This window comes from Electrophorus electricus, chromosome 25, assembly GCF_041902795.1.
Source record: "Electrophorus electricus isolate QZ-2024a chromosome 25, ASM4190279v1, whole genome shotgun sequence".
In the NCBI taxonomy this organism is placed as follows: domain Eukaryota; kingdom Metazoa; phylum Chordata; class Actinopteri; order Gymnotiformes; family Gymnotidae; genus Electrophorus; species Electrophorus electricus.
Window position 1 is genome coordinate 13,405,001 of NC_137521.1, and position 20,000 is coordinate 13,425,000.

Here is a 20,000-nt window from a genome sequence, read left to right on the forward strand (position 1 = left end):
AGAGGAGAAACATATACACACACAAAATAAACACCATATACACCCCAGACCGTGAATCAGTGTGAAAGTTTGTGTAGATGTGCGTGTGTGTGACCTCATGTAACCCTTATATCCACCCCTCACACACTTCTCGCCTTCTCTTGCTCAGCTTCCTCTCTTATTCCTTGCTCCCACACACACACACACACACACACACACACACACACACACACACACAAGGAAAAAGCCACATCACAGGAGAAAATAACACTGAAGACACTTCTTCCTAGGAGTCTATATAACAGGAGTCCTGGTCAACATCTCCCATCCTCCCAGGAAAATCCAGCTGCCCCATTTCTCTGAGGAGAGTCATTCATCCTCATGGTCAGAACCTCCAGAGGGAGGGTGGAGAGCTTGCATCACTGTCTCAGACCCCGCCCACCGCAGCCTCGACCTGGCGATGACCATCGTCTCAGACCCCGCCCACCGCAGCCTCGACCTGGCGATGACCATCGTCTCAGACCCCGCCCACCGCAGCCTCGACCTGGCGATGACCATCGTCTCAGACCCCGCCCACCGCAACCACTTTAAAAACAGAACATCACTGCTCCTTCACCGGTACTGAAACCACCATTACTGATTTTTGCACGTTAGTGTTCCCCGCCTGGTTTACATTTGCCAAAGCTACTTTTTATATTGCAAGAAGAAACATGTACACATGTGCACGCAATCTAGTTTACATACCTGACAATCTAGTTTATATACTTGACAATCTACTTTACACACTACTTTACAAAACTGTTTTCAAGCAAATGCACTCTCACGAGTCCTGTAACACATGAACAACTGAAGCAGAATGACCACAGATAACTAGAGCAGTAAAAGAAGTCGAAGGACAACTTTGATTTATTGTGCATAGAAACAGCCCGTGCCTGTTTCTAGAGGTCAGCTCGAATTGTTTATTATCTCTGAGGAAAACATTGTTTATGTGACCTTCTTCTTTTAATATGGGTAAAGTTCAACAAGTCTGCCAATCAACAACGAGACAACAACGTTAAACACCAAATATACTGCCGTTTGAAATGGGATGGACATTTCCGTGTAAGACAGATTTACCTGTACGTACAGGTACTTACAGGTACTTTTTAAAAGTGTCAAATGATGACGTAAAGGCAAGCTGGCGCGTGCAGGTTAGAGCGCCACCATAAGAAGATCCTGAGCTCTCTGCCACCCCCAAGCGGACGCAAGAGGAAGCGCATCACCTGAAATCCATGGTGCTCGAGCACTGGAAGCCTTTGTCATGGACGATCACAGTAAACTGACGCAGAGGTGAAGTGCAGGTTAAACTAATAATACAATTAACGCGGACAGTAGAGCGGCAATGAGAATAGTAGCTGTCTCAGTGTCCAAAGCAGACAAGTAAGACCAGCACTGTGACAGCACTATCATAACACTGATGCCACTGTAAGATGTAGTTTTGTAGTTCTATTTCTCTGTGTTGTGCGGCAGTCTCCCGTGTGAGGGGCGGCCTCCCTCCCTCCCTCCCTCCCTCTCCATCCCTCCTTCCATCCCTCTCTCTCTCTCTCTCTCTCTCTCTCTCTCTCTCTCTCTCTCTCTCTCTCACACTTGTATCAGCTGTCAGATCAGTTAGTGTACAAGGTGAACAATCTTACTGCTGAATCATCACATGTGCAGACAAACAAACAAACACACACACACACACACACACACACACACACACACACACACACACACACTTGTTATATAACTTTTACACATGTACACAGGTGTTCTCTGTGTATGTGTGTACACAGGTGTGCATTCTCCATGTGGGTTGATGGTTCCGTGAGCTACATGCTATGTGCCACTTCTGCCCTTCTAAAGCACCACCCATAGCTACATCTGGAACTGCCCCCTACTTCCTCTTATCTGGGTGGGGCTTCACAGCCTGGCAGCTCTGTGGCCCCGCCTCACCCTCAGCCTGGCCCCGCCTCACCCTCTGCATTGCCCCACCTCACCTTCAGCCTGGCTCCGCCTCACGACCCCCCCATGCCCTGTACACATAACCTGCCCCCTTCTTGTTAATGTGCCGAGTCATCTGCTGAGTCCCCTTTCCTCAATGGGCTGATGCCCCACCCCCTGAACCCTGTTACAAGGCCACACCCACACCCTCCTCCTTCCGCTGTCCTCTTGGTCTCACTGATAAAGCACAGTGCCGTAAACCCGGCCTGGAGATGACTCAGCACTGTCTCAGCATTCCGGCAGAACAGACAGGAGACTGAAGGCCCTGACAGCTCGGACAGCACCACTACAGACGATGCTGATAAAAGACTGGGAATATCTCTCTCAGTGAAAGACACTGTAGGATGTAAAGACTGGGAATATCTCTCTCAGTGAAAGACACTGTAGGATGTAAAGACTGGGAATATCTCTCTCAGTGAAAGACACTGTAGGATGTAAAGACTGGGAATATCTCTCTCAGTGAAAGACACTGTAGGATGTAAAGACTGGGAATATCTCTCTCAGTGAAAGACACTGTAGGATGTAAAGACTGGGAATATCTCTCTCAGTGAAAGACACTGTAGGATGTAAAGACTGGGAATATCTCTCTCAGTGAAAGACACTGTAGGATGTAAAGACTGGGAATATCTCTCTCAGTGAAAGACACTGTAGGATGTAAAGACTGGGAATATCTCTATCCATCTCCTCATGAACTCCAACCAAAATGCCAAAATGTTATTAAGAGATAGGATGGGGGTGTGGGTGAGAATATTGCAGACTATTTGTAAGAATGCATGGCTCATCACCTCTCTCCACCTACACACACACAGAAATCTCTTACAGGCTGTTTGAAACTGAGCACTGACATCACTACTGTGTCACTAAGACAAAAACGTATCTAATTCCATCAAGTACACAAGGCCGATGTACCACTATATATCAGCCTTAATGTGTGCGATGGCTGCTGTGTGTGTGTCCCCTACCTGAGCAGTGAAGCTGTGTCCACCCATCCGTCCAAACACTGATCTTTACACAGAATAGAGAGATGAGAGCAAGAGGAAAAGAGAAAGCAAGAGAGTGAAAGAAAAAGTGGGGGAGGGAGAGAGCGAGGGAGAGAAAGAGAGAGAGAGAGAGAGAGAGAGAGAGAGAGAGAGAGAGAGAGAGAGAGAGAGAGGTGGGTTGCGGGTGTTTGGTCCATGCAGCTCTCTCCTCTGATTTTGGTGTTCTGCCATGCTGTTGCCCTCATCACATAGTGTGTGTGTGTGTGTGTGTGTGTTTGTTTGTGTGTTTGTTTGTGTGTTTTCCTGTTTCCTAGTATTAGTACGCAGCCTCACTATGCTGATGTCGAGAGCCATAAATATTCATGGCAGCTGGGACCCACCCAAAACAAACACACACACACACACACACACACACACACACACACACACACACACACACACACACACACACACACACACACACACACACACACCCCTCTGTGCTATTCAGTCCCTCCTGTAAGTCAGTAATGACTATAAGGGGTGCACACTGCGTCACTCAGACACTGCATTTCTAGTTCTGTTCTCTGAGCACAGTAAACCCCTGAATCTCCTCAACTACAGATTTTTCCAGCAAAGTCTCTTGCTCTCCGAAAAGATAACCAGTATGTAGACAGATGGCGTGAAATGGCTTTAGTTAGAAATGGACTGTGGCGCGAGATCAGGTTCGCAGGTGAAGCTGATTGTGCGTTTCTATAGAAACATCTTCCCTTTACCTGAGTCAGTCCACGCAGACACCGGAAAACTCCGCCACTGCAGTACGGGCATAATGACGCACATAGTAATTAGCTACGAGGCCAGGTGAGCTAATAAAACCAAACATTAAACAGTATTCATTAATGTTTACAGCATCAACAAACATTACACAATATAAAACCAACGAACAGGCCAGCAGGACACAGTGAAATAGCGCGCCTGCACGCATTCTGGTGCAGCACGAAAACCGTGAACGCTCGAGCAGCTCGTGAGATGGCGTAAATGCCAAGAACATGAAAAACCGTCTTTGCTGACGCGAGCCCTGACCGGGTGAAGCTGGCCTTTACGCGTCGTCCTCGCGTTTCTGCTCCAACTCCAACTTTTCATGAAACTTGGGAATCTTACAATCTGATGGCGTCCCGCAGAGTTTTCCCGAACTAACACTGCACTTTAGTCAGTATAGTCAGACTATTCGTGCATTAATATGGATTTGTATGGAAGAAAGAGGGAAAACATTTATTTAGAGAATTGGCCATGGTTGTGCCTGGGCCAGCCAGCAGAGGGAGCCCTGTTCCATAAATATGAGTCCATGAGATTACGAGATGGGATTAAGATAGCAAATTATTAACCCTAAAATTACCTCCCAGGCAGGTTTAATACGTAGTTCGTCAAGGAGTTGTAAACGAATAGTATATTATTAATGTTGGTTGAGTATTTATTCTTCACATATCTGAGAATCAGGGCACAGTAATGTCTGTACGGAGTGAAAGGACCCAGTGGAGTCCACTGGAGGACGTTCAAGACATCCAGGCTCAGACAGCCATGCAAATCAGGCTCCACAAGACAGAGACTACCACTGCCCACTACAACAGTGGCTCAGACTGTCACGGTTGCTCCCTATGCTTGTCCCGTGGTTTCCCTGTCTTGTGTTTTGTTTTTTCCACACCCGTTCATTTCTAGCCTTGTTCAGGTAATATATTTAAATGCTGTCTTGTGCCTGTGTCGGGGCTGTTCATTGTATGTATGTCTATGAGAGCCCATATCTGTTCATTAGAAGTCTAATTTGTTTATGCACCTCATACCTGCGTGTTTCCTAGTCCGTGTTTATCCGAGCCTGCGTGTTTCCTAGCCTCTGTTATAGCCCGAGCCCGTTTGCCTTCGTGTGCTTTTGTTTGTTGTCACGTATTCTCGGTCTCTTCGTGTTGGTTCTTTGACCCTGGACTACTCTGACGACTACAACTCTGGACTTGCCCCTAATAAATCTCGCTCTTCTCGGCACTTGCGTCCACCTCCTCACTACACAGACGTTGGATTGGTGTGCTGTGCCACCGTGGGATTGCTGGAAGATTCTAGAACTTACATTATGTACACTTTTATGGCCTTAATATTCAGTTAGTTACCGACACGAACTACTTACATTCTCCCCCATTCACACTGGGTCACTGAAAACAACAGAACACTGGTGTTTGCTGTAGAATGTAGGTGTAGAATGCTGGTGTTTGCTGTAGAATGTAGGTGTTTGCTGTAGAATGCCTTATACAATACTGCGCAAAGATTTTAAGCCGCCATTAGATGTGCTGTTTTAGAAATGGTATAATGACCGTATATATTTTTTTGTTCGTATAATTAGATATTGTCATTACCTTTGCTAAACATCAAATGTAAATGTAAACCTTCCGAGCTCTTCCAGAACAGTCTGACCCAGAGACGTCTCCAGAGAGACAGAGTCGTGAGAAAACACTTAACACGTCTGTGCCAAAGAGTTTGATAATGTAGCTACATAGACCTCTCAAATAAAAATGCTTTGGGCTTTTTACAGATTCAGATTACATTATTAAAACTAAATTACAAACTAAATGATTGTCTTAATGGTAAAAAAAAACAAAAAAACAAACACTAATTAAGTCATGTTTTGATTTACATACTTTACATACTAAACCTCACAGTTCTGAGTACAAAAGTGCCATTATTGTATATATTCACCTTCAGCAAAGGTTTTTTCAGATCTGGTAGAGTGCATTTGGAATATACAAGAGTATTCTCTCAGCCTCTTTAAGATTTACACTTACACACACACATAGGTAATTTAGTATTTGGACAACTGTGATTCTTTTATTCCCTGTACCACCACATAAACCATGTCAACCACACTGAATTCACAAACAGTAGAGATACTCTCTTAAAAAACTATTTAAAAACACACTAACATTGATGTCTTTTTGGGTGGTGTTGTCTTGTTTTTGTATTTTCTTATATGCTGTGCTCAGTGTGGCTACCCTGATATGTATTGCTATTCCTCTATGTGTCTCTATAGGGTCCTCCAGGGACAGTGATGTGGGCGGACGTGTAGAACATGTCACCAAATAAATAACGTGGATGCAAAGCTTTAGCCTTTGTCTTCCTTTTCCTGTGCTTCCGGTCAGCCAATGGTGTGTATACATTTCAGCCTGCTGCAATGCTATTGGCTGACCACCAGCAAATGAGGGAGGCTGTCAGTTGTGAAGTGATGGACAGGGTGTGAGCTGATGAAGGTGTTGTGATGATGAGGTGTGGTTGTTGGTATATGTGTGTGTGTGTGTGTGTATAAGTCTCTCTCTTTATTCCTGTCACAGTTCATCTCTGGAGGCTGCAGAGGGCGCTGTATCGCCTGTCGCGCTGGTCTGGCCGATGGGACGGATGCTTTCCTGTGGGGACATTTTCTGGGTGTGAGTCTGGTTCCAGTCTGTAGTGATGTGCTCGTCATCCCAGATGGTGGACGTTTCTGTGTCACTGAAGTAACCCGGCTCGCCCGTGTAGTGCGTCGGGTAAAGAAGGAGAGGCTCCACGGAGAACGCACGCAAATCCCTCGGATCAAAGTGGGACATGTATGCTGTGCTGAAGGGGGGAGAGAGAGAGAGAGAGAGGGAGAGGGAGAGAGAGAGAGAGGTGTTACATGTATAGACAATCAGTTTAAAAATTTGAGTTGGACTGTGTATGTCACATTTGAGTTGGACTGTGCATGTCACATTTGAGTTGGACTGTGCATGTCAGTTTTGAGTTGGACTGTATGTTAGATTTGATTTTGACTGTGTATGCCACATTTAAGTTGGACTCTGTATGTTAGTTTTGAGTTGGAATGTGTATATTAAATTTGATTTTGACTGTGTATGTCACATTTGAGTTGGACTTTGCATGTTAGATTTGAGTTGGACTGTGTATGTCACATTTGAGTTGGACTGTATGTTAGATTTGATTTTGACTGTGTATGCCACATTTAAGTTGGACTGTGTATATTAAATTTGATTTTGACTATGTCACATTTGAGTTGGACTTTGCATGTTAGATTTGAGTTGGACTGTGCATGTCAGATTTGAGTTGGACTGTGTATGTCACATTTGAGTTGGACTGTGCATGTCAGTTTTGAGTTGGACTGTGTATATTAAATTTGATTTTGACTGTGTATGTCACATTTGAGTTAGAATATCTATGTCACATTTGATTTTGACTGTGTATGTCACATTTGATTTTGACTGTGTATGCCACATTTGAGTTGGAATGTGCATGTCACATTTGAGTTGGAATGTGTAAATTAAATTCGATTTTGACTGTGTATGTCACATTTGAGTTGGACTTTGTATGTTAGATTTGAGTTGGACTGTGCATGTTGGATTTGAGTTGGAATGTGTAGGTCACATTTGAATTGGACTGTGCATGTCACATTTGAGTTTGGCTGTGCATGTCACATTTGATTTTGACTGTGTATGCCACATTTGAGTTGGAATGTGTATGTCACATTTGAGTTGGACTGTGTATGTCACATTTGAGTTGGAATGTGTAAATTAAATTTGATTTTGACTGTGTATGTCACATTTGAGTTGGTCTGTGTATGTTAGATTCTCACTAATTACAGGGATGACAGTGTGTTTTCTGTCCTTTCCCAGAATAAAAGCAAATCTGGAGGGCTTTGATCAAACAGTGGCAGTGGAGACTGTAACTCCACTACTAGTTCATCCTACCAAACACAGTCGCTCTCTTTCAGCTCTCGTTTTCACAGAACTGTGGATATTTACAGTCCTTTTATATATATATATAAATGCACACCACTTCACATAACAGAAAAAGATCGCACATTCTCTCTCTCTCAATTCTCAGTGAACCTTTGCAATATTAAGGAAATTAAGAACTCCATGTTAATAATAATGAAAATGTTAATTATTTTAAATATGTTAAATATTTTTTTACATTTAATTTAAAAAAACCTCATTTGTACTGAAAGAACAAGTCAAGATGAGAAAGGTAAAGTGAAAACAAAGGAAAATATTAAAAATAAGAGAAGAAAGGATGAATAAATATGAATAAATATTCATTAATGATATTAATATTAATGAATAATTCTCCCCTTCTCTTCCTCTCCCTCTCCGTCTCTCACACACACACAGATGCTACAGTGTATTTGGCCAGTAATCCATCTGGTCTTTGCTCCGCTCCCTCTGGGCCTCTCTGCTTCCATCAATGGGTTTGCTGTACTGCTGTGGCAGGAAGCCGGAAAAGCCACGCCCTCTTCACATTCCTCGGCAAGAGGGCGAGGGAGGAGCTTGCCCTCAGAGGGCGAGAGAGAGAGAGAATTTAATTGAAATTGAGAAAGGGGAAGAGGGGGATAAAAGAGGGTGAGATGGATAGAGAAGGAGAGAGAGAAGAGGAGATAATTAAATAATAAAAGGAAGAAAGGAAGAGAGAGATGGGGAGGTGTAAGAGGGCAAGAGGAGCGAAGGGATGGCTGGAGGGCGGGGCACTGAAGCTATGGAGAGAAAGAATAACAGAAAGAGAGAGAGAGAGAGAGAGAGAGAGACAGACAGAGAGAGAGAGAGAGACAGAGAGAGAGAGAGAGAGAGAGAGAGAGAGAGAGAGACAGAGAGCACTGGGTCCAGAGACATGAACAGAGAGCAGGAAACAGGACTCCCAGCGGAGAGAAAGACGGGAATTGTGTGGCCCTGTGGGGACACCGTACGTATTTATCCCACTGAACAATCCAGTACTGTGTGTCAGAGGTGTGTGTGTGTGTGTGTGTGTGTGTGTGCATACTGAAGGTAAGCTTTTTGAGTATTATATGAGCAAAAAGGTGTTATACATGCACATTCTTACTGACTGGAGTGGTCTCAAAAAAAAAATCTTATTACGCTTCCCTACAGACCTCACATCACATCCATCCATCCATCCATCCATCCATCCTTCCATCCATCATCTCCCTCTCTTACTTCGGGTGTTTGTTGAACATGATGGGCAGAAACTCGTCGACAGGCAGCATCCTGCTGAAGGCCTGTGCTGACAGTAGCTTCCGCGCCCCCCGCAGGGTCAGGGCGTAGCCTAGCGTCCAGTAGGAGTAGCCCGCCTCCACCAGGTTATCCATGCCCTCCACCCACATCTCCGCCTGGGCTGCCTGCATCCGCTTACGACCTACGTAGCTAAAGATAGATAGATAGATAGATAGATAGATAGATAGATAGATAGATAGATAGATAGATAGATAGATAGATAGATAGATAGATAGATAGATAGATAGATAGATAGATAGGTGGTGTGTGAGTGTGTGTGTGTGTGAGAGTGTGTGTGTGTGAGAGTGTGTGTGTCTGTGCGCGTGTGTGTGTGTATGCGTGTGTGTGTAGATTACATAAGGTCCCAGTCCAGCTGGATCTTGTCCACATCCTCCATGATAAGCTGCACTCTCTTCTTAAACAGGGGCTCAAATCTCACATCATCCTCCAGGACCAACACACGCTGCAGATCCCTCTCTACCATCTGACACACACACACACACGTAAGCACATCAGCCGGACAGCACCCTAGTAAAGACCCTGATCTCACAGTCTATGCCACAATTCCTTCATAAACAGGTGGTGAGTTTTCACTGAAGGGCTTATGTAAGGACAGCAGATTTTAAAAACTGAATTTAAAAATGTGAATTTGTATCTCTGTGTGTATCTTTGTGTGTGTATATCTGTGTGTGTGTGGGTGTGTATGTGTTGGAGAGTGTGTGTGTGGGAGAGAGAGAGAATACGTATTTGTACGTCTGTGTATGTGTGACTATGAGCGTGTGTGTATCTGTGTATGTGTTGCAGTGTGTGTGTGAGAGAGAGAGTATGTATCTGTACATCTGTGTATGTGATTGAGTGTGTGTGTGTGTGTGTGTGTTTGTGTGCGTCTGTGTTGGAGTGTGTGTGTGTGTGTGTGTGTGTGTACCTGTGTCCATGTGGCATGGTGACTGAGGAAACAGCCGATCTCTCCTCGTGTCAACACTCTGCCTGAGTACGGGTCTCTGTAATCTGGCATCATGTCAATGCCCAGTGTACGCAGCTGAGAGGAGTTCAGGGCCCTGAGAGAGAGAGAGAGAGAGAGAGAGAGAGAGACATACAACTGATTCTCCCTGACTGTAAACACCTCTGTGTATTTATCTCCCTGACTGTAAACACCTCTGTGTATTTATCTTCTTGACTGTAAACACCTGTGTATTTATCTTCCTGACTGTAAACACCTGTGTATTTATCTCCCTGACTGTAAACACCTGTGTATTTATCTTCTTGACTGTAAACACCTGTGTATTTATCTCCCTGACTGTAAATACCTGTGTATTTATCTCCCTGACTGTAAACACCTGTGTATTTATCTCCCTGACTGTAAATACCTCTGTGTATTTATCTCCCTGACTGTAAACACCTCTGTGTATTTATCTTCCTGACTAAACACCTCTGTGTATTTATCTTTCTCCTCTCCTTATTATTTCTTTTCTTTCTTTTCACTTTCAGTTTCTCATCTGGACATCTGTCATGTTTCCTTCATACTGATGATCATTTCATGTTAATTATTATAAACAGTTTGTTCGTGTTGTTGTACTGTGACGCTGTTCTGGCAGCACTGTAAGCGATTTTGATCATAGCAGTAAACTTTACTGAACAGATCTGAGAGAGAGTGAGAGAGAGTGAGAGAGAGATGGGTAAGAGTAGAGGTGTAGAAATATGTTTCGTTCCTAAAAGCAGCAGTATTAGGCGAGTATTAGGCAAGTATTCGGTGTGTATTAGGTGAGTATTAGGTGTGTATTAGGAGAGTATTAGGCCAGTATTAGGCAAGTATTAGGTGTTTATTAGGAGAGTATTAGGCTAGTATTAGGAGAGTATTAGGTGAGTATTAGGCATGTATTAGGCCAGTGTTAGGTGAGTATTAGGAGAGTATTAGGCGAGTATTAGTCCAGTATTAGGCAAGTATTAGGTGTGTATTAGGCGTGTATTAAGAAAGTGTTAGGTGAGTATTAGTCATGTATTAGGTGTGTATTAGGAGAGTATTAGGTGAATATTAGGCAAGTAATAGGAGAGTATTAGGAGAGTATTAGGGGAGTTTAAGGAGTGTATTAGATTAGTATTAGGAGAGTATTAGGTGAGTACTAGGTGAGTATTAGGCATGTATTAGGTGTGTATTAGGAGAGTATTAGGTGAATATTAGGCAAGTAATAGGAGAGTATTAGGAGAGTATTAGGGGAGTTTAAGGAGTGTATTAGATTAGTATTAGGAGAGTATTAGGTGAGTATTAGGCAAGCTGGTGTTTTTGTTTGGGTTGCCATGCTGCAGTTTGCACTGTTTCCTTAGCAACCTACTTGCCATCCACAGCATTGATGAGAGTTGCCTCCAACCCCAGAGCTGCCAGACTGTTCAACATCCTCCTTCTCCGATCCACCCGCCTCTTTAGATTAATCAGAAAGATCTGAGAGCGAGAGAGAGAGCGAGAGAGAGAGGAGAGAGAGAGGAGAGAGAGAGGAGAGAGAGAGGGAGAGAGAAGAGAGAGAAGAGAGAGAGAGGGAGGGAGAGAAGAGAGAGAGAGGGAGGGAGAGAGAGAGGGAGAGAGGAGAGAGAGAAGAGAGAGAGAGAAGAGAGAGAGAAGAGAGAGAGAGGGAGAAGGAGAGAGAGAGAGGGAGAGAGAGAGAGAGAGAGAGAGAAGAGAGAGAAGAGAGAGAGAGGGAGGGAGAGAGAGAGGGAGAGAAGAGAGAGAGAGAAGAGAGAGAGAAGAGAGAGAGAGGGAGAAGGAGAGAGAGAGAGAGGGAGAGAGAGAGAGAGAGAGGAGAGAGAGAAGAGAGAGAGAGAAGAGAGAGAGAAGAGAGAGAGAGGGAGAAGGAGAGAGAGAGAGGGAGAGAGAGAGAGAGAGAAGAGAGAGAAGAGAAGAGAGAGAGAGGGAGGGAGAGAGAGAGGGAGAGAAGAGAGAGAGAAGAGAGAGAGAAGAGAGAGAGAGGGAGAAGGAGAGAGAGAGAAGAGAGAGAGAGGGAGGGAGAGAAGAGAGAGAGAGGGAGGGAGAGAGAGAGGGAGAGAGGAGAGAGAGAAGAGAGAGAGAGAAGAGAGAGAGAGAGAGAGAGAGGGAGAAGGAGAGAGAGAGAGGGAGAGAGAGAGAGAGAGAGAGAGAAGAGAGAGAAGAGAGAGAGAGGGAGGGAGAGAGAGAGGGAGAGAAGAGAGAGAGAGAAGAGAGAGAGAAAGAGAGAGAGGGAGAAGGAGAGAGAGAGAGAGGGAGAGAGAGAGGGAGAGAGGAGAGAGAGAAGAGAGAGAGAGAAGAGAGAGAGAAGAGAGAGAGAGGAGAAGGAGAGAGAGAGAGAGAGAGAGAGAGAGAGAGAAGAGAGAGAAGAGAGAGAGAGGGAGGGAGAGAGAGAGGGAGAGAGAGAGAGAGAGAAGAGAGAGAAGAGAGAGAGAGGAGGGAGAGAGAGAGGGAGAGAAGAGAGAGAGAGAGAGAGAGAGAAGAGAGAGAGAGGGAGAAGGAGAGAGAGAGAGAGAGAGGGAGAGAGAGAGGGAGAGAGGAAGACATAATGAAGGGTGTAAAAAGGAAGGATACAGAAAAAAGGAAACAGGAAGAGAGACTTTATCACAACAAAGGCAGACTACTCGTGCCAAGGTGTTAGGTTGGTGGAGCAAATCAAGCTAAACTGAAAAAAGTTGTTAGGTGGGCGGGGCATGCCAGAAACCCCTCCCCCCACCTCATCGAAGCCCATGGTGTCTTGAGGCTTTGTAGGGATGAACACCAGCTCTGACGGCTCGATTCTGTGGTTAACTGTGTGTGTGTGCGAGAGAAAGAGAGAGAAGTTTAATCTATATTATTATTATTATTATCTGCTATTTGCTGATACATGATTTAAATTATATAATCTATTTTATTTTTTGTTTACCAAGTTAAATTTTTCATCAAAGCTTGGGAGAGAGAAAGCATAACAGAGAGAGAGAGGATGAGAGATAAACCGATCAATAGAGAGATATGGGTGTTTAGATGCACTAGAACATTCTGAAATGTATGTACTGTTTGCAAAAATGTGTATGCTTTAAAAACAAGATGGTGAAAGGAAAATATGACTAATATGTATGACAAAGTGTGTGAGAGCGCCTCTTTACTGGTGTGTGTGTGTGTGTGTGTGTGTGTGGTGTGGGACTCTTACTGGGTGCCTCTTTACTGGTGTGTGTGTGTTTGTGTGTGTGTGGTGTGGGACTCTTACTGGGTGCCTCTTTACTGGTGTGAGTGTGTGTGTGTGTGTGTGTGTGTGTGTGGTGTGGTGTGGGACTCTTTCTGGGTGCCTCTGTGATGGTGTGTGTGAGTGAGTGTGTGTGTGTGTGTGTGTGTTGTGAGACTCTTACTGAGTGCCTCTGTGATAGTGTGTGTGTGTGAGTGAGTGTGTGTGTGTGTGGTGTGGGACTCTTACTGGGTGCCTCTGTGATGGTGTGTGTGAGTGTGTGTGTGTGTGTGTGTGTGTGTGTGTGTGTGTGTGTGTGTGTGTTGTGGGACTCTTACTGAGTGCCTCTGTGATGGTGTGTGTGAGTGAGTGTGTGTGTGTGTGTGTGTGTGTGTGTGTTGTGGGACTCTTACTGAGTGCCTCTGTGATAGTGTGTGTGTGTGAGTGAGTGAGTGTGTGTGTGTGTGTGTGTGTGTGTGTGTGTGTGTGTGTGTGTGAGTGTGTGTGTGTGTGGTGTGGGACTCTTCCTGGGTGCCTCTGTGATGGTGTGTGTGAGTGAGTGTGTGTGTGTATGTGTGTGTGTGTTATGAGACTTACTGAGTGCCTCTGTGATAGTGTGTGTGAGTGAGTGTGTGGTGTGGGACTCTTACTGGGTGCCTCTTTACTGGTGTGTGTGTGTTTGTGTGTGTGTGGTGTGGGACTCTTACTGGGTGCCTCTTTACTGGTGTGAGTGTGTGTGTGTGTGTGTGTGTGTGTGTGTGTGTGTGTGTGTGGTGTGGTGTGGGACTCTTTCTGGGTGCCTCTGTGATGGTGTGTGTGAGTGAGTGTGTGTGTGTGTGTGTGTTGTGAGACTCTTACTGAGTGCCTCTGTGATAGTGTGTGTGTGTGAGTGAGTGTGTGTGTGTGTGGTGTGGGACTCTTACTGGGTGCCTCTGTGATGGTGTGTGTGAGTGTGTGTGTGTGTGTGTGTGTGTGTGTGTGTGTGTTGTGGGACTCTTACTGAGTGCCTAGTGAGTGTGTGTGTGTGTGTGTGTGTGTGTTGTGGGACTCTTACTGAGTGCCTCTGTGATAGTGTGTGTGTGTGAGTGAGTGTGTGTGTGTGTGTGTGTGTGTGTGTGTGTGAGTGTGTGTGTGTGTGGTGTGGGACTCTTCCTGGGTGCCTCTGTGATGGTGTGTGTGAGTGAGTGTGTGTGTGTATGTGTGTGTGTGTTATGAGACTTACTGAGTGCCTCTGTGATAGTGTGTGTGAGTGAGTGTGTGTGTGTGTGTGTGTGTGTTGTGGGATTCTTACTGAGTGCCTCTGTGATAGTGTGTGTGTGTGAGTGAGTGTGTGTGTGTGTGTGTGTGTGTGTGTGTGTGTGTGTGTGGTGTGGGACTCTTACTGGGTGCCTCTGTGATGGTGTGTGTGAGTGAGTGTGTGTGTGTATGTGTGTGTTTGTGTGTTATGAGACTTACTGAGTGCCTCTGTGATAGTGTGTGTGAGTGAGTGTGTGTGTGTGTGTGTGTGTGTGTGTTATGAGACTCTTACTGAGTGCCTCTGTGATAGTGTGTGTGAGTGAGTGTGTGTGTGTGTGTGTGTTGTGGGATTCTTACTGAGTGCCTCTGTGATAGTGTGTGTGTGTGTGTGTGTGTGAGTGAGTGAGTGAGTGTGTGTGTGTGTGTGTGTGGTGTGGGACTCTTACTGGGTGCCTCTGTGATAGTGTGTGTGAGTGAGTGTGTGTGTGTATGTGTGTGTTTGTGTTATGAGACTTACTGAGTGCCTCTGTGATAGTGTGTGTGAGTGAGTGTGTGTGTGTGTGTGTTATGAGACTCTTACTGAGTGCCTCTGTGATAGTGTGTGTGAGTGAGTGTGTGTGTGTGTTGTGGGATTCTTACTGAGTGCCTCTGTGATAGTGTGTGTGTGTGAGTGAGTGAGTGTGTGTGTGTGTGTGTGTGGTGTGGGACTCTTACTGGGTGCCTCTGTGATGGTGTGTGTGAGTGAGTGTGTGTGTGTATGTGTGTGTTTGTGTGTTATGAGAGACTTACTGAGTGCCTCTGTGATAGTGTGTGTGAGTGAGTGTGTGTGTGTGTGTGTGTGTTATGAGACTCTTACTGAGTGCCTCTGTGATAGTGTGTGTGAAACTCTCCACCTCGTCCTCTACATTCTGGTGAGCTTTTAGAGGGGCCGGCAGGAAGCCATAATGTTCTCTGTTACACACGTTCATCTGCACACCTGCACAGCCACACACACCCCCACACACACACACACACACACAAACAATGGTAAGCAGAGAAACACTTAACAGCAATTTCTATAGAGTGTCAATGTGTACTGTGTGTGTGTGTGTGTGTGTGTGTGTGTGTGGTTTAAGGAAGCACTTGTATCCTCTTAAGGCTTGTTCACAGCCTCTTGGAAAAATATACTAAACACACACACACACACACACACACACACACACACACACACATCCATATGTACCTGCTTGATGGGCAGAGAAAGCAAACACCATGATGTCGTCGAAGGCCCAGCTGTAGTCAGGGTGGGGCGGATAGAAGGCCAGCTCACGGGTGGAGGAACGCCGCAAGTCCAGCAGGAAGGTGGAGTGGATCATAGGAACAGAGAAGCAGCCCAGACGCTTCCACTCACGAATGGGCTGGTAGTCTGGTGTACGCTTATAGTATCCCTGGGAGAGAGAGAAGTGGGGGTGAAATTTGGCTGAAATTTTGGGTGTATTTGGCTGAAAGAGAGACTTCACTGCAGCACATTACACAAGTTATAAATGATCCGCTACTTGGAAGGAAGATCACCTGTGTATTCGTAGAAATATTAGCCATTTTTGAGAATTTCTCTGAAGGAGGACAGCAGTGTTTCCCTGACCCAGCTGGTTATTTTCCTTTGATATGTATGTAAAGGAACTTGTGTTTAATAACATCAAGATTTTAGAATGGTGGTGATTTCCTCTACACATAGAAGAACATGCCTTATTATATCACACATACGAGTTATGTGTCAGGAAATGTGTGTGTGTGAGTGTGTGTGTGTGTGTACTGTGTATGTGTATGTGTGTGTATATGTACTGTGTGTGTGTGTATATGTACTGTGTGTGTGTGTGTGTGTATGTCTGTATGTGTGAGTGTGTGTGTGTGTGTGTGTGAGTGTGTGTGTGTGTGTGTGTGTGTGTGTGTGTGAGGCCCTTCTGGTGACTTTTCCCGACTGTTACCTGAGGAGTAATACCACACCAGAAGTTGGAGTAAAGGAACTGTGACTCCAGCATGGGAGCTACCAGGGTTCGATTCTCCGCCATCAGGAGCTCCAGCACCCGCGGGTTTGTCAGCAGGTTGTCACTGTCCACAAACTGAGAGAGGGGAGGGAGAGAGGGGAGGAGGTGGGGAGGAAGTGGGGAGGGAGGGAGGGGAGGAAGTGGGGAGGGGAGGGTGGGAGGGGAGAGAGGGGGGGAGGGGAGGGAGGGAGGGAGGGAGGGAGGGAGGGAGGGGAGGAGGTGGGGAGGGAGAGGGGGGAGGGAGGGAGGAGTGAGGAGGGAGGGGAGGAGGTGGGGAGGGAGGGAGGGGAGAGAGGGGGAGGGAGGGAGGAGTGAGGGGGAGGGGAGGGGGTGGGGAGGGAGGGAGGGGAGAGAGGGGAGGGGAGGAAGTGGGGAGGGAGGGAGGGAGGGAGGGGAGGAAGTTGGGAGGGAGGGAGGGAGGGAGGGAGGGAGGGGAGGAGGTGGGGAGGGAGGGAGGGGAGAGAGGGGGGAGGGAGGGAGGAGTGAGGAGGGAGGTGAGGAGGTGGGGAGGGAGGGAGGGGAGAGAGGGGGGAGGGAGGGAGGAGTGAGGGGGGAGGGGAGGGGGTGGGGAGGGAGGGAGGGGAGAGAGGGAAGGGAGAGAGGGGAGGGGGTGGGGAGGGAGGGAGGGGAGAGAGGGAAGGGAGAGAGGGGAGGAAGTGGGGAGGGAGGGAGGGAGGGGAGAGAGGGGGGAGGGAGGGAGGAGTGAGGAGGGAGGGGAGGGGGTGGGGAGGGAAAATAATGTTTTACAATAGAATTGTAAGTTCCCACAATGAACTATTTTCTGACATTTAAAAGTGGAAGGATATGCGACTCTCACCAGTATGTAGTCAGCCCAGCGCTGGCGTGCCGCCTTCAGGGCGGCCTGGCGGAGCTTGAGCACGCGGATGAAGCGCGATGGTGGCCAGTGCTTTGGACCCCACTCATCTGTGTACGCACTGCACAAAGCAGCAGGTAGGGCATGGTTACCACTGCCCCAGGCATGGCTGGAATGTGTGTGTGTGTGTGTGTGTGTGTGTGTGTGTGTGTGTGTGTGTGTGTGTGTGTGTGTGTGTGTGTGTGTGTGTGTGTGTGTGTGTGTGTGTGTGTGTGTGTGTGTGTGTGTTTGGTGAAACATTTTGTTAAAATGTCAAATTTTGGGGTCATGTGAACATCGTGACAGGCCTCCTGTACCCTTGTGCCACTCCAGTTCCAGCTCAGTGACCTGTTTCAGTCTTCCAGGGAGATGGAATTAAATGCTGATGTGAAAGATCTCCTAGAGAGCACGGCTCAGTCACTTTGAGACTGGCTTTAGGATGCTGTATTTGCTCACACTGGCTGAAGGGTGTTGTGGCTGTATTTATGTAGTGTGTAGTATGTAATGTGTAGTATGTAATGTGTAGTGTGTAGTATGTAGTGTGTAGTATGTAATGTGTAGTGTGTAGTATGTAGTGTGTAGTATGTAATGTGTAGTATGTAATGTGTAGTGTGTAGTATGTAGTGTGTAGTGTGTAATGTGTAGTATGTAGTGTGTAGTGTGTAGTATGTAGTATGTAGTGTGCAGTAGGTAGTGTGTAGTGTGTAGTATGTAGTGTGCAGTGTGTAGTGTGTAGTATGTAGTGTGTAGTGTGCAGTGTGTAGTGTGCAGTGTGCAGTGTGTAGTGTGTAGTGTGTAGTGTGCAGTGTGTAGTGTGCAGTGTGTAGTGTGTAGTATGTAGTGTGTAGTGTGCAGTGTGTAGTGTGCAGTGTGTAGTGTGCAGTGTGTAGTGTGCAGTGTGCAGTGTGTAGTGTGTAGTGTGTAGTGTGCAGTGTGTAGTGTGCAGTGTGTAGTGTGCAGTGTGTAGTATGTAGTGTGCAGTGTGCAGTGTGTAGTATGCAGTGTGTAGTGTGCAGTGTGTAGTGTGCAGTGTGTAGTGTGTAGTGTGCAGTGTGTAGTGTGCAGTGTGTAGTGTGTAGTGTGTAGTGTGCAGTGTGTAGTGTGCAGTGTGCAGTGTGTAGTGTGCAGTGTGTAGTGTGCAGTGTGTAGTGTGTAGTATGCAGTGTGTAGTGTGCAGTGTGTAGTGTGCAGTGTGTAGTGTGTAGTGTGCAGTGTGTAGTGTGCAGTGTGTAGTGTGTAGTGTGCAGTGTGTAGTGTGTAGTGTGCAGTGTGTAGTGTGTAGTGTGTAGTGTGTAGTGTGTAGTGTGCAGTGTGTAGTGTGCAGTGTGTAGTGTGTAGTGTGCAGTGTGTAGTGTGCAGTGTGTAGTGTGTAGTGTGTAGTGTGTAGTGTGCAGTGTGTAGTGTGTAGTGTGTAGTGTGCAGTTTCAGACACATTTCTGGTTTTACCGGGGTTCTTCCATTGGTCTCCACTCCACATAGTGGTATCTTGTCTGAGCCACCTTCAGCCACTCCCTCAGCATGGCTGTAGTGTTGTCCACGTTGTGGTCTGTCGCCGACCTGCAGACAGAGCAGAAAATACATGCTCACATCAATATGTGCCAATCAGAGCGCACAATGGTGAGAAAATTACAAATGACACATTCATGAAAATACCCGCTCATGTTAAATCACACTCTCATACCTTAATACACACTAAAATATGCGCACAGAAGCATACGCCCCAAATACACATTCAAGAATCACATCAGAACACACACATACACACACACACACACACACACATTTGCATTTGACATTTACAGCATTTAGCAGACACTTGTCCAAATGTGCTTTTCACATTCCTTTGACTGGGTCGTTGAAGTGGGGACTCCATACATACACCGTAGATTCACACAGCGCATTACTGTGCAGACATAGACCCACTATCAGAGCAAGAGAGCTACCAGCACTGAACTCATCAGTGCCCTCACACTGTCTGTCTGCTACACAGATCTCTAACCCTAACACTGTCACTTTAAAAGTGTCACCCTCACGCTGATCTCTCTGCAGTGGAATGGAGTTTATCAGTGGCCTTTACCATAATAGTGTGTTTGTGTGTGTGTGTGTGTGTGTGTGTGTGTGTGTGTGTGTGTGTGTGTGTGTGTGTAAAGGTGTATTCTGCTTAAACTCTTTTCCAAACTCTCAAACTGCATCTACACAGGTAATCTGTACCAGGTGTACACCAGGTCACAGCAACAACAACAAAGAACATTTTTAGTTTCTAATTTTTAAAAGAAAGAGCTTTGCGGCCTGGGTTTTTCCAGTAACTGTACACACACACACACACACACACACACACACTCACTCACACACACACACACACACACACTTGCAGCGAGTGAGTCAGGGACGTCTGCAGGAGAGGTCACACAGTGGAATGTTCCAAGGCATAAATGTGCAGAGAGGAAAAACACAAATCATATAAATAAACAAATATATAAACAACTTTCCAAGGTTGGGAATTTCCTCTTAAAGGTTTTCGACTTTACCTGAGTTTGCAGTACTGATACAGGATGTGGCTCAAGTTAGACACACACGGAATACTAACCAAGACTATTATATAACTGGACACCTGTTTAGATGCACACATGCTCACACTCACACACACACACACACACACCCTTACTGCCTCACTGGTGTGTGTGTGTGTGTGTGTCCCTGTGTGTCCTTGGCATAACACCCCAAGT

At 46.1% G+C, this 20,000-nt stretch overlaps 1 protein-coding gene across 1 annotated transcript in view; it reads right to left on the bottom strand.

Annotated features, from left to right (window-relative positions):
• Nucleotides 1-5,624: 5,624 nt before the first annotated feature.
• Nucleotides 5,625-20,000, bottom strand: part of colgalt2b (collagen beta(1-O)galactosyltransferase 2b) — a 23,196-nt gene continuing 8,820 nt past the window's right edge. Inside the window, exons 2-12 of the mRNA XM_035522078.2 lie at nt 18,721-18,831; nt 17,239-17,356; nt 16,362-16,496; nt 15,620-15,824; nt 15,254-15,373; nt 12,697-12,770; nt 11,338-11,444; nt 9,933-10,065; nt 9,364-9,491; nt 8,951-9,157; nt 5,625-6,590 (exon numbers count right to left, since the gene is read on the bottom strand). Coding sequence (XP_035377971.1) covers nt 6,323-6,590; nt 8,951-9,157; nt 9,364-9,491; nt 9,933-10,065; nt 11,338-11,444; nt 12,697-12,770; nt 15,254-15,373; nt 15,620-15,824; nt 16,362-16,496; nt 17,239-17,356; nt 18,721-18,831 — 1,606 coding nt within the window. The 3' untranslated portion in view covers nt 5,625-6,322. The remainder of the gene's footprint in view (nt 6,591-8,950; nt 9,158-9,363; nt 9,492-9,932; nt 10,066-11,337; nt 11,445-12,696; nt 12,771-15,253; nt 15,374-15,619; nt 15,825-16,361; nt 16,497-17,238; nt 17,357-18,720; nt 18,832-20,000) is intronic.